Genomic DNA, 14,835 nt, shown 5'->3' on the forward strand with positions numbered 1-14,835 from the left:
AAAAAAATGTATTCTGTACAAATTGCATTATATTATTAAGAGTCAACAGAAGACGTACCGTATACTGCATGGGCATAGACGCGGTGTATACTGCATGGGCATAAACACAGTGTATACTGCATGGGCATAGATGTGGTGTACACTGCATGGGCACAGACGGGGTGTACACTGCATGGGCACAGACGGGGTGTACACTGCATGGGCATAGATGGGGTGTACACTGCATGGGCATAGACCGGGTGTACACTGTGTGGCATAGACATGGTGTATACTGCATGAGCATAGACATGATGCTGGGTGGCGAGTTTCAAACACGGGGGAATTTATCATTTATCATTCTTTCTATACAGGTTTAGGAGCATCAAAAAGGTTACAAATTTTACAACTTTTTGTCCTTCACAGACCCATCAAAGCGGCTGTTTTGTTGATTGAGTTTCCGTCATGGTGCCATCCTGCCAGTGCCAGTCTATTGGTCTATGATAAACTCTTGCAGCACATAGATGGCATCAGAGTTGCATCACAGTTCTGTTTATTTTTCATTGATTGTTTTCTAGAAGAATCTAGAGAAATCTCCATCATTGGGATATAGCAACATTTCTATAATCTTCCAAATGTATTATAAAGTATGGCAGAAAAAGTAACATATTGTAGCTGAATTCTACACCAGCTCGTGGCTGGCATCAATTACATTTTCTGGCACACAATAAGTTCAAACATACACCAAATCTATTTAAAGGGAATCTGTCACCAGGTTTTTGCTCCTCCATCTGAGAGCAGCATAATGTAGGGGCAGAGATCCTGTTTCCAGCGATGTGTCCCTTACTGGGCGGTTTACTGTCATTTTGATAAAAATTAGTGTTTACTCTCCTGCAGATCTAGCAGTATTTGAATTTAGAGTAGGGTTATAACGAGCTCACGGAGCTTCTGGACTACCTGGCAGCATGCCAAGTAGTCCTCTGATGGTAATCTCCTGCTAAATAAATAGTGATTTTATGAAAACTAAACTAATAAGCCCAGTATGTGACACATCGCTGGAATCAGGATCTCTGTCTCTATGCTGCTTTTAGATTAGGTGGCAATAACCTGGTGACAGATTCCCTTTAAGAGTCTAGTGCTCATTACTCCAACATTATTTTGATTCAAGACTGGCATATAAAAATGCCATCATAAATTCCCCACCCCCAATGATGCCCAAATGTTTTGTAATCCATGAAGAATTGTTAATTATTGTGTTGTACTGTTTTATGAGATGGATAATGACTGAGTAATCATACACTACAATGACAAACTAATCACATGCATGAATTTCCACCCGAAACTGACTGAGGATCTGGTGTGAGTGGTGACAATTGGTGTATAGTGCTGAAATCTGAATTATGAACATTCTGGTACTATATAAGTTTCCCAGAGGAGCATTGCAGCTATAAGACTCCTCACTGGCAGCCAGATTTGTTTGTCAGTCTCCGCAGGGAGAAAAGTTCTCCCCTTAGGGGTGCTTCACACACAGCGAGCTCGCTGCCGAGATCGCTGCTGAGTCACGCTTTTTGTGACGCAGCAGTGACCTCATTAGCGATCTCGCTGTGTGTGACACTGAGCAGCGATCTGGCCCCTGCTGCGAGATCGCTGCTCGTAACACACAGCCCTGGTTCGTTTTCTTCAAAGGCGCTCTCCCACTGTGACACACAGATCGCTGTGTGTGACAGTGAGAGAGTGACGAAATGAAGCGAGCAGGGAGCAGGAGCCAAAGTCTGGCAGCTGCGGTAAGCTGTATCCAAGATAAACATCGGGTAACCAAGGTGGTTACCCGATATTTACCTTAGTTACCAGCCTCCGCAGCTCTCACGCTGCCTGTGCTGCCGGCTCCGGCTCTCTGCACATGTAGCTGCTGTACACATCGGGTTAATTAACCCGATGTGTACAGCAGCTAGGAGAGCAAGGAGCCAGCGCTAAGCAGTGTGCGCGGCTCCCTGCTCTCTGCACATGTAGCTGCATTACACATCGGGTTAATTAACCCGATGTGTAATGCAGCTAGGAGAGCAAGGAGCCAGCGCTCAGTGTGCGCGGCTCCCTGCTCCCTGCACACACAGCTAAGCGGTGTGCGCTGGTAACTAATGTAAACATCGGGTAACCATACCCGATGTTTACCTTAGTTACCAGTCTCCGCAGCTTCCAGACGCCGGCTCCGTGCAAGCGCAGCGTCGCTTGCACGTCGCTGCTGGCTGGGGGCTGTTCACTGGTCGCTGGTGAGAGCTGCCTGTTTGACAGCTCACCAGCGACCATGTAGCGATGCAGCAGCGATCCTGACCAGGTCAGATCGCTGGTCGGATCGCTGCTGCATCGCTAAGTGTGAAGGTACCCTTAGACCCCACTATAGCTTCTCAAACAGTCAGATCAGATCTCATACTTTGCTCTGATAAGGGACAATCACCCTGAAACACCGTGTCTGCAAATTGAGGTTCTGATCTGGCATGAAAGTGATATGAAAAGGCTTGTTAAAGGGCCACTTTTGACTTTTAGAATTGCTACTTCTAATAGGTGGCACTAGAGTTCGATTACTTCCTCCCTGAAGAGACAATTTACATGGTGCTATATAAATAACGGGTATCACATTAATACAATTACAGTGAGTGAGGGGTATTGTACCCTCTATGGGCAGTATATTAATCACCTGTATTGTTATTTTCTGCTATTTCAAAATTAGCCTTAATGAGTTTTAATTAAAAGAAATTGATTATTAAAGTATATGATCAAACATTTGACATGTCAATTTCTGCAGTGGATGAGATTTTGTGAAATCAAATTGAAAATGTAGGTACTATAACATGCAGGAGAGTTTCCAAAAAAAAAAGGATGGAAAATCCTACATATAGTTAATTCGTGTGGACATAGCCCACAATGAGTCTTTGGTACATTTTTGATGCTACAGATTTTCTGCAGCATTTCTGAACCAATTAGCTAAATTGGGCTACGTGCACACACTGCAGATAAACTGTTCACAAAGAAACTGCATCTTGTGGCAGAAAATGCAACAAAAACGCACATGTTTTTTGCCCGTTTTTTTTGTGCGCTTTTGTCCAACGCTATTTTTTTTTGTCAACTCAATGGCTGGAAGGGCTACAATATGCTGGACAAAAACACACAAAGAACTGACATGCTGCAGTTTTTCTGTGCCCCAAAAACTGCAAGGAAAGAAAAGCAATGTGTGTACAGCATTTCTGATTTCTCAAAGACTTTGCAGGGAGAAAGAAAGACATGCAGGGTTGGACAACAAACTGCAAAAAAAAAAATGCCTTAGGCTACTCGTTTTTTTTTTTGTTTTTTTTTTGCATTTCTGAGTGTGTTCTTTGTGCACACTTTTTAATCATGATTTTTCCGCTGCACCATGTCTTTTTTGGTGTGTCATTTTTTTAAAATAAAACGGCTTTGTTTTGGATAATTAAATGGGTTGTCCACTACTTTTACATTGATGGCCTATCCTTATGATAGGTCATCAATGTCTGATTGGCCGGGGTCCGACTCTCAGCACCCCCACCGATCAGTCGCTTTCAATGCCGGTGGCAGCAGCAGGCAATATTCAGTTCCGGAGCTGCCCAGTCAATTGATAGTGGTCATGGTCAGGTGCTGCACATCTGCCTCCCTTTCACATCAATAGGAGACAGATGTGCAGTACCCGGCCGCTATCAGAAGACAGAGCAGCTCTGGCATTGAGCATTTACGGCCGCCTGCTGAGGAGCTGATCGGCGGGGGTGTCGGTTTTAGCCCCCAGGCAATCAGACATTAATGACTTATCCTAAGGATAAAGTAGTGGCCAACCTCTTTCAAGTGAGGCCATGTGCACACATTGAGTATTTGGTGAGTTTTTTCCCTCATTATTTGTAGCCAAAACCAGGAATGGGTGGTAAATACAGCAGTGGTGCCCGTGTTTCTATTATACTTTCCTCTAATTGTTCCACTGTTTGGTTTTAGCTACAAATACTGAGGTAAAAAACTCACCAAACAGTGTTTGCACGTGGCCTAATGATAAAGTCATGTGTGGTCTACATGCGTTTTTAGTGCGTTTTATTCTTGCGGATTTTCTTATTCAAGCCTATAGGGAAAATATGTCTGAAAAAAATAGAGACATGACCCAAGTCACAGAACAATCTTGTTACAGCAAGTATTTAGGTCAGTGAACCACTGCCAGCATTCTGATGGCATCCCAGTTGTATCCTAGTGCTGTTTGCTTTTCAATGGCTATCTATTACTACAGTCGCAGATTTGTGTAAATTTTACTATCAATGAGAAATTGACCGTTTTATTCTCTGGTGTCAGCCTATTTTCATCAGTGTGGAATCCTAGTAGCATCTTTCACTGTAGACATGTGTTTGTTCCCAAGCCAATAAAAAGACCCCTAGAAGTTTCTTTTTTTTATTCTTATTGACCACCAAGCAATGGAGCCAGAAGACGCGGAAGCAAAGCAGAAGTATTCATATTTCACGGATCCCCACTGATTTGTACGGATCGGAATAGGACCTGACTCACAGATTTCACAATTGGCTCTGTGAGTTTCACAGAGGGACGTGTGTATAGATCCATTATTGGACTCTGGGTCAGTGTGCTGTCTGAGAAAGTAATCGGACACCAAACGGACAGTTCACAGAGATGTATGACTGTAACCGTAGGGTGCATTCTCACATCAGTTTTCACGTGCGAGTGCTATGTGTGCTTTACCCAGATAATATTACGTGTATCTATGTCTGTGACTTTTCCCTGACTGAGTGGTCTGTGTAATATCATGGACACATATAATGCAAGTCTATGGGTCCTTCTAAAAAAAATCAAACGGCACTCAGATGTCATTCAAGTGCGGTCATTTTTATGGACTGTTATATAAGTACTAGAAGGTGGCCCGATTCTACGCATCGGGTATTCTAGGATTTACGTATTGTGTAGTTCATGTATGTTTTTTGTTTTATATATATATATATATATATATATATATATATATATATATATATATATAAATATAGATGTTGTTGTGTGTAGTTACCAAGTGTTTGTGTAGGGGCTGTACATGTTCTGGGTGTTGTCTGGGTGTGGCGGGGGGTGAGAGCGGTGTTGTATGTGTGTTGCGTGTGTTGCGTTGTTTGTGGAGCGCTGTGTGTCTGTCGCGTTGTGTGTGTTGCGCGGTTTGTGTGGGTGTGGTGTGTTTTGGGGGGAGGTATGTTTTGTGCAATGTGTGTGTTGTGCGGTATGTGCGTATATTTATGTATGCCGCGGTGTTTGTGTGTTGGGTGTTGTGTGTGTGTGCAGCGTTGTCTGTGTGTGTGGGTGTCTGTGTATGGCGGTGTTTGTGGTTCCCAGTGTGTGTGTGGTGTGTTGTGTGTGTGTGTGTGTTGGGGGGAGGTGTGCACCTCCCATCGTGCTCCATCCCCCATGCTGCGCACCCCCCATCGTGCCTCATCCCCCATGCTGTGCATTCCTCATCGTGCTCCATCCCCCATGCTGCGCACCCCCCATCGTGCTCCATCCCCCATGCTGCGCACCCCCCATCGTGCTCCATCCCCCATGCTGCACACTCCCCATCGTGCTCCATCCTCTAAGCTGCGCACTTCCCATCGTGCTCCATCCCCCATGCTACGCACTCCCCATCGTGCTACATCCCCCATGCTGCGTACTCCCCATCGTGCTCCATCCCCCATGCTGCGCACCCCCCATCGTGCTCCATGCGCCATGCTGCGCACTCCCCATCGTGCTACATCCCCCATGCTGCGCACTCCCCATCGTGCTACATCCCCATGCTGCGCACTCCCCATCGTGCTACATCCCCCATGCTGCGCACCCCCCATCGTGCTACATCCCCCATCATGCTACATCCCCCATCGTGCTACATCCGCCATGCTGCGCACTCCCCATCGTGCTACATCCCCCCATGCTGTGCACTCCCCATCGTGCTACATCCCCCATGCTGCGCACCCCCCCATCGTGCTCCATCCGTCATGCTGCGCACTCCCCCATCGTGCTACATCCCCCATGCTGCGCACTCCCCATCTGTGCTACATCCCCATGCTGCGCACTCCCCATCGTGCTACATCCCCCATGCTGCGCACCCCCCATCGTGCTCCATCCCCCATGCTGCGCACTCCCCATCGTGCTACATCCCCCATGCTGCGCACTCCCCATCGTGCTACATCCCCCATGCTGCGCACTCCCCATAGTGCTACATCCCCCATGCTGCGCACCCCCCATCGTGCTACATCCCCCATGCTATAATAGTTCTCCTAATATACTCAGAGAGGAGTATAATAGGAGGACTGTAATAGGAGGAGTAGTCCTGGGGGGAGAGGAGTATAATGCCGGCTCCCTGCACATGTGTACCGGGAGCCAGTGTACGCTGGTAACTATGATACACATCGGGTAACTAAGGGACCTTAGTTACCCAATGTGTATAATGGTTACCAGCGTTCACGGGCTCCGTCAAGATCCCAGCATCGCAAGGTTATGTCTGGCGCTGCTGGGATCGTGACGGAGCCGGTGTACACTGGTAACTATGATACACATCGGGTAACCAAGGGACCTTAGTTACCCGATGTGTATAATGGTTACCAGCGTTCACCGGCTCCGTCACGATCCCAGCAGCGCAAGGTTATGTCTGGCGATGCGTGCGGAGGGCCGGGGCGAGCAGCCAATCCATGCGGAGGGCGGGGCCAGGCCGAGGCGAGCGACCAATCCGTGGGGGGGTGGAGCCGAGGCGAGGCGAGCAGCCAATCCGTGCGGGGGGGCGGGGCCATGGCGAGCCCAGCGGCCAATCAGCTTTCTGTCACCGTAAGGACACAATTTTGGAGCAAGACAGACAGACAGACAGACAGACAGACAGACAGAATAAGGCAATTATATATATACTAGAAGGTGGCCCGATTCTACGCATCGGGTATTCTAGAATTTACGTATTGTGTAGTTCATGTATGATTTTTGTTATATATATATATAGATGTTGTTGTGTGTAGTTACCAAGTGTTTGTGTAGGGCGCTGTACATGTTCTGGGTGTTGTCTGGGTGTGATGGGGGGTGAGAGCAGTGTTGTTTGTGTGTTGCGTTGTTTGTGGAGTGCTGTGTGTGTAGCGTTGTATGTGTGTGTTGCGCGGTTTGTGTGTGTGTGGTGTGTTTTGGGGGGAGGTATGTTTTGCTGTGTGTGGGTGTCTGTGTAGGGCAGTTGTTTGTGGTTCCCAGTGTGTGTGTGGTGTGTGTTGTGCAGTGCGCGCGCGCTGCGTGCGTGTGTGTGTGTTGGGGGGAGGTGTGCACTTCCCATCGTGCTCCATCCCCCATGCAGCGCACTCCCCATCGTGCTCCATCCCCCATGCAGAGCACTCCCCTATCGTGCTCAATCCCCTATGCTGCGCCCACCCCCCCTTCGTGCTCCATCTCCCATCCTGCGCACCTCCCAAACGTGCTCCATCCGCCATGCTGCGCACTCAGAAACGTGCTCCATCCGCCATGCTGCGCACTTCCCAAACGTGCTCCATCCGCCATGCTGCGCACTCCCCATCGTGCTCCATCCCCCATGCTGCGCACGCTCCCAAACGTGCTCCATCCGCCATGCTGCGCACTTGTCCCCATCGTGCTCCATCTCCCATGCTGCGTACTCCCAAACGTGCTCCATCCGCCATGCTGCGCACTCCCAAACGTGCTCCATCCCCTATGCTGCGCACCCTCCATCGTGCTCCATCTCCCATACCTGCGCACTCCCAAACGTGCTCCATCCGCCATGCTGCCCCACTCCCAAACGTGCTCCATTCGCCATACTCTGCACTCACCCATCGTGCTCCATCCCCCCATGCAGCGCACTCCCCATCGTGCTCCATCCCCTATGCTGCGCACGCCCCCATCGTGCTCCATCTCTCCATGCTGCGCACTCCCAAACGTGCTCCATCAGCCATGCTGCGCACTCCCAAACGTGGTCCATCCGCCATGCTGCGCACTCCCAAACGTGGTCCATCCGCCATGCTGCGCACTTCCAAACATGCTCCATCCGCCATACTCCCGCACTCCCCATCGTGCTGAATCCCCCAAGCTGCGCACTCCAAAACGTGCTCCATCCGCCATGCTGCGCACTCCCAAACGTGCTCCATCCGCCATGCTGCGCACTCCCAAACGTGCTCCATCCGCCATGCTGCGCACTCCCAAACGTGCTCCATCCGCCATGCTGCGCACTCCCAAACGTGCTCCATCCGCCATGCTGCGCACTCCCAAACGTGCTCCATCCGCCATGCTGCGCACTCCCAAACGTGCTCCATCCGCCATGCTGCGCCACTTCCAAACGTGCTCCCATCGCCATGCTGCGCACTCCCAAACGTGCTCCATCCGCCATGCTGCGCCAGCATCAGCCTCTCTACCCGCAGCATCAGCCTCTCTGCCCGCAGCATCAGCCTCTCTGTCCCCAGCATCAGCCTCTCTGTCCCCAGCATCAGCCTCTCTGTCCCCAGCATCAGCCTCTCTGTCCCCAGCATCAGCCTCTCTTCTCCCAGCATCAGCCTCTCTCATCCCAGCATCAGCCTCTCTGTCCCCAGCATCAGCCTCTCTGTCCCCAGCATCAGCCTCTCTGTCCCCAGCATCAGCCTCTCCTCTCTGTCCCCAGCATCAGCCTCTCTCTCCTCCAGCCTTCCCCAGCATCAGCCTCTCTCCTCCCAGCCTCCCCCAGCATCAGCCTCCCCCAGCATCAGCCTCTCTTCTTCCAGCCTCCCCCAGCATAAGCCTCTCTCCTTCCAGCCTCCCCCAGCATCAGCCTCTCTCTCCCAGCCTTCCCCAGGATCAGCCTCTCTCCTCCCAGCCTCCGTCCTCCCAGCCTTCCCCAGCATCAGCTTTCCTCTCCCAGCCTCCCTCAGCATCAGCCTCTCTCCTCCCAGCCTCAGCCTCTCTCCTCCCAGCCTCCCCCAGCATCACCCCAGCATCAGCCTCCCCCAGCATCAGCCTCTCTTCTTCCAGCCTCCCCCAGCATCAGCCTCTCTCCTTCCAGCCTCCCCCAGCATCAGCCTCTCTCTCCCAGCCTTCCCCAGGATCAGCCTCTCTCCTCCCAGCCTCCGTCCTCCCAGCCTTCCCCAGCATCAGCTTTCCTCTCCCAGCCTCCCTCTGCATCAGCCTCTCTCCTCCCAGCCTCAGCCTCTCTCCTTCCAGCCTCCCCCAGCATCAGCCTCTCTCCTTCCAGCCTCCCTCAGCATCAGCCTCCCCATCCCAGCCTTCCCCAGGATCAGCCTCTCTCCTCCCAGCCTCCTTCCTCCCAGCATCCTTCCTCCCAGCCTCCTCCTCCCAGCCTCCTTCAGCATCAGCCTTCCCCTCCCAGTCTCCCCCAGCATCAGCCTCCCCCTCCCAGCCTTCCCCAAGATCAGCCTCTCTGCTCCCAGCCTCCTCCAGCACGCCGTGCTCCTCTGCCGACACTCACACACACGATCGCATACACTCACACACACCCGATCCCGACACTCACACACACCCGATCGCATACACTCACACACACAGACACTGACGATATCGCACATACGCGCTCACAGTCACAACATCCGGAGATACCACATGCTTTTGGCCATGTGATCCTCCGTCAGGTCCTGGAAGGTCACAACAGCACAGTATCGAGGCCGAGAAGCAAGCGATATCGCCGGATGCTGTGAGTGTGTGGATGCGATGTGATGTGTGTGTGAGGTGTGTGTGTGAGGTGTGTGTGTGAGAGTGAGTGTGATCTGATGTGTGTGTATGTGTGTGTGTGTGCTGTTATGTGTGTGCGTGTGGATATTCCGCCGCTGCAGGACCTTGATGCGCTTGTAACCATGCCAACGCATCCCGTCCCCCGCTCGCACGGGAGCCCACACCACTCCCGTGCGAGCGGGGGATGGGGGACGGGGGGGGGGAGTACAGTACTCACCTCCGTGACAGCCGTGTCAGTTCGGGGAATGCGCGGGGGGGGAGAGGGGGGGGGGGAGTACAGTACTCACCTCCGTGACAGCCGTGTCAGTTCGGGGAATGCGCGGGGGGAGGTGGGCTGGGGCCAGAGCTAGCGTGCGTTGCGTGAGGGGGGTGGGGCGTGGTGTGGCCGAATTGCCAATGCCTGCAGGGTGCCGGGGCGAGAGGCCAATCTGTGGGGGGGGCGGAGCCTGGGCGAGCGGCTGGCCAATCCGTGTGGGGGCGCAGCCTGGGCGAGCGGCCAATCTGTGTGGAGGGCGGGGCCATGGCGAGCCCAGCGGCCAATCAGCTTTGTGTCACCGTAAGGACACAATTTTGGAGCATGACAGACAGACAGACAGATAGACAGACAGACAGACAGACAGACAGACAGACAGAATAAGGCAATTATATATATAGATAGATAGGTGGAGAAACTTTTTTTTCACATACTGTATGAGGAAAACTAATGAAAATTGGACCAAACTCTGATAAGACTGATTAAAATCACAGATGAAACTCGGTTCTTTTTTTTCCCATAATCAATTAGAACTTGCTTCTGAATGAGGCCATGGGAGATATCATGAGTATTTTGCATACAAGGAAAGGGGATTAAACACTGATGGGAAAAACTGACACACACTGATGAAAATTCAATACCACATATTTATGGAGCTCACAGAAAAAATAAACCACTGAATGAAGCCTATGTGTATGTTTTTAGTCCACATGTTATATGTGCAGAAAATGGATAATGTTAGTCTATGTTTTAGTTCACATGGTGGTTTTTTTTTTTTATTTTAAATTTTAAAGTCCATGTGAAAGTCGTAGCATGCATCAGTCTGGTACGATTTCCAGACTAGACTAGTGCATGGAAATAGCAGGGACCTGCTGCACCCGTCCACTGAGTCTGACTGAACGTATTAGTGTCAGGAGATGCACCATCTATTTTCCACACAGACAGCACATGGACCCAAAAATTGTTCCAATCAACGAACCCTAATGCGGGCTTTACACGAGACGATATATTGTGCGATATGTCGTCGGGGTCACGATTTTCGTGACACACATCCAGCATAGCACACAACGTCGTCTCGTGTGACACCTCTTAGCGACGCAGTATCACTCACAAATCGTGAATCGTGTACTCGTCATTAACTTTCATAATATCGTTTATTTTCATGGGTGCAGGTTGTTCATCGTTTCCGTGGCATCACACGTTGCGCCGTGTGACACCACGGGAACGATGAACACAGCATACCTGCGTCCACGGCACCCGCCGGCTTAATGGAACGAAAGAAGGTGGGCGGGATGTTTACATCCCGCTCATCTCCGCCCCTCCGCTTCTATTGGCCGGCTGCCGTGTGACGTCGCTGTGATGCCGAAAGTCCCTCCCACTTCAGGAAGTGGACGTTCGTCGCCCACAGCGAGGTCGTCCGGAAGGTAAGTGCGTGTGACGGGGGTTAAACGAGTTTGTGCGCCACGGGCAGCGATTTGCCCGTGACGCAAAAACGACGGGGGCGGGTACGATCGCTTGTGCTATCGCACGATAGATCGACTCGTGTAAAGCAGGCTTAAGGCCACACGCTGAGTATTTGGTGAGTTTTTTACCTCAGTATTTGTAATCCAAAATCAGGAGTGGAACAATCAGAGGAAGGTTTCATGGTCCCTGGGCAAAAGAGTCTCAGTAGGCCCATGAACACTTCGACATGCACATACACAGATGCATTCACATACAGGCATTCATACATATACATACTGTACTTGAAGACAAATTCACAAAAATACGTATAAACTGACAAATATATGCAAAGTCATATACAGTGATGTACATAGATATGCACATCATACATACACACACAGACATATTAGAACTATTTTTAATATGGGGAAACTGGCAACAAGTCTCGCACAACTCCCCTGCTTGTTTTCTGCCAAGCTCTTCCCAAGCATGTGGTTGTGCAGGGCGTGTTGCTTGATGGCCGACACTTTAATAGACATGGCCACACACAATGCACTGTGATGTGTGTGCTAGCAGTGACACTGATAGGCCAGCACTGTATCTTTAATTCTGTTTGAGTGCCAGCATGGCAGTGTCACTTTCTAGCAGAGAAGTCTGCACAAGTGCACCCTGAGACTATGGTATATACATCACAGGAAACATGGGGACTACAGTATACACATCACAGGGGTGGATGGGGAAAAATCCATCACAAGAGGGGCTGGGGGCATAGACATCACTGGGGGCATAGACTTTACTGGGGAGGCTGGGGGGAATAGAGATCACTGGGGACATAGACATCACTGGGGAGGCATAGACATGACTGGGGGGCATACACATCACTGGGGACATAGACTACACTGGGGGGAAAAGACAGCACTGGGAAAGCATAGACAGCACTGGGGAAGCATAGACAGCAATGGGGAAGCATAGACAGCACTGGGGGCTTACACATTACTGGGAAAGCATAGACAGCACTCGGGGCATAGACTTTACTGGGGGGCATAGACATTACTGGGGTAAAGACATCACTGGAGGCATAGACATAACTGGGGGGCATTCACATTACTGAAGGTCATAAACATTACTGCGGGGCACACACATTACGATGGCATACACATTATTGTTTGACCAGGTCAGGCTGGTGATGCCAGCCCTGATCAGGGGAAAGTATAAGGCCACGTGCACACATTCAGTATTTGGTGAGTTTTTTACCTCATTATTTGTAGCCAAAACCAGGAGTGGGACAACCAGAGGAAAAGTATAACAGAAACACGGGCACCACTTCTGTGTTTTTTACCCACTCCTGGTTATGGCTACAAATACACAGGTAAAAAACTCACCAAATACTCACAGTGTGAACGTGGCCTAAAGGCTATGAATACAGAAGTTCAGTAACATTTCACAATCATATAAGATGTCAGCATGTCTAGTCTGCAAACTGCGTAGCGCAAGATTTGCAGTACAAGTGCTGGACAGATGATTCCTATACAACCTGCCTACTAAGGCTGGATTCACACGATGGTATGGCATTTGATGCGACTGCAGCGAATGCGATATGCTAATGACTCAGCTGCTGTGCTGCCAGCGTGAGTCATGCAACTGTGATCCGATCCTGTGATCATATCACAGCTGTCGAGGAGAGGGAGGGACTAATCTCCCCATCGCCTCCATTGTCAGCTGATGCAATTATTGCACTGCACTCCGGTGTAATGCGAGTGCAGTGCGATGATTCTCTCTCACCCATAGACTTGTATGGGTGCGAGCGACACATCTCTCGCTGACAATCGCAGCATGTTGCGACTTTTCTCTCATCCAGAATCTGGATGAGAAAAAAGCTGGCCATTGGCTCTCCCTCATTGAATAACATTGGTCTGAGTGCAATGGGAGATTTTCTTGCATTGCAGTCATCCGATTCATATGCTCGGTTGAGCGTACCCTAACCTGTACCCTTGTAACAGCCATTTTGTTGTTTTGTTATATAGTTTTAAATAAATAAAACCATGAAATATTGGCGCAATGGTCATCCACTTTATGTCACAATGTATCAGCTTTTTTTTTTCATTATGTACATATAGTAAATCATTAAAATTCATATTTTATTTCAGCCTGGTGAGTGCTGGCTGTAATGAGCAAAATGTAATAATTTAGTCTTAATGAGAAATATATCGAACTCTGATTTAATATGAATATCTGCTGTAACCATAATAGCATTGTCACATACATCAATGCTACATTAATTTAATACACATATGATATACAGCTTAATAAAGGCCGACAATTAATTTCCTAAAGATCCTGTGATTTAAGTTGCAATTAATTAGACGCTTGTAACATGTAAGCGCCTAGCACAGTTAGTACTGTAAATATAACTATAAATAATACGGACACAGATCGCAGCCTGTGGTATAAATATATAGTAATATTGATAATATATTATTCTTCTTTATAACAGAAGGTCTCAGCCTGTAAATCCGAGAGGGTCAGGACTGTTTGATGAATTGCGCCAATCTTCCAAAGTTCAACATTCCGAGTAAACACAAGACGAAGCGAGAAAACGCCACAATTCTTGCTATTCTCTAAGAAGTCGTTTCACAGATGTAAAATTTGTTAAGCCTTGGAGATAATCTTATGTATTCCCTTGTGTTGTGCACTATCCTAGTGACTTGATATAGAACATGAGTAACTGACGGCTCAGTGCACAGTCCCCCCTTGTACCTGCTCCAGCAGTAGGGTCTTCTTCTGGTTTTTAGCTAAGTGATACGCAGTGAAGGAACCCTGGATTCCAGCTCCTAATACAATGCAGTCAAATACGGCGCTGCTGGGAACAGCCATGTTTGCTTGATTCTTCACAGTGAGAGTATTCAGGAGGCCACAAGCCCCCGCTCTGGCTCCACCAGGAGGAGGGAACGTACACTCATTGCTTCAAGCAAAAATATCCAGTCACTGCTGCAACAGTGTATGTGTATTGAGTAACTTGACACACTGTTGCAGTTATTTTGCACTTTAATCCTTTTCAGACTTGAATTGCTTGTTGTAAAAGAATCATTCACTATAGAAAATTCTACAAATGTATTAGAAGTGTATGTAACATACAGACTTTGAATTGCCAAATGCACAATGTGCTTAGAAGGTGTAAGCGGATCGATCCGGGACTGATTGACTTTTAGTTGAATTTCTAAGACCTCTGTGAATTGGAATAGTTTTCAATTCAATTCCTAAGTATCACCACATAAGAGGAAAAAGAAAATGCCGATCACTGTTTAACACACTGCTGAAGACTAGACAGAGCGGCTAAGGCTGCTTTCACACCTCCGGTTTCTGCAATGCGGCACACTCCGGCACTTTGCAGGAAAATCGCAACCGTTTTTTTTGCTGCCGGTTGCGTTTATTCTGCATAGACTTTAATTAGTGCCGCATTGTGC

General features: G+C 49.2%; 1 protein-coding gene across 1 annotated transcript in view; it reads right to left on the reverse strand.

Moving 5' to 3' along the window:
- PIPOX (pipecolic acid and sarcosine oxidase) overlaps positions 1-14,303 on the reverse strand; it is a 142,937-nt gene extending 128,634 nt beyond the window's left edge. The window contains exon 1 of the mRNA XM_075333183.1: positions 14,129-14,303. Within this exon, the coding sequence (XP_075189298.1) occupies positions 14,129-14,245 (117 nt within the window). The 5' untranslated portion in view covers positions 14,246-14,303. The remainder of the gene's footprint in view (positions 1-14,128) is intronic.
- Positions 14,304-14,835: the final 532 nt, after the last annotated feature.

Source organism: Anomaloglossus baeobatrachus, chromosome 2 (genome assembly GCF_048569485.1).
Source record: "Anomaloglossus baeobatrachus isolate aAnoBae1 chromosome 2, aAnoBae1.hap1, whole genome shotgun sequence".
NCBI classification, from domain to species: Eukaryota; Metazoa; Chordata; class Amphibia; order Anura; family Aromobatidae; genus Anomaloglossus; species Anomaloglossus baeobatrachus.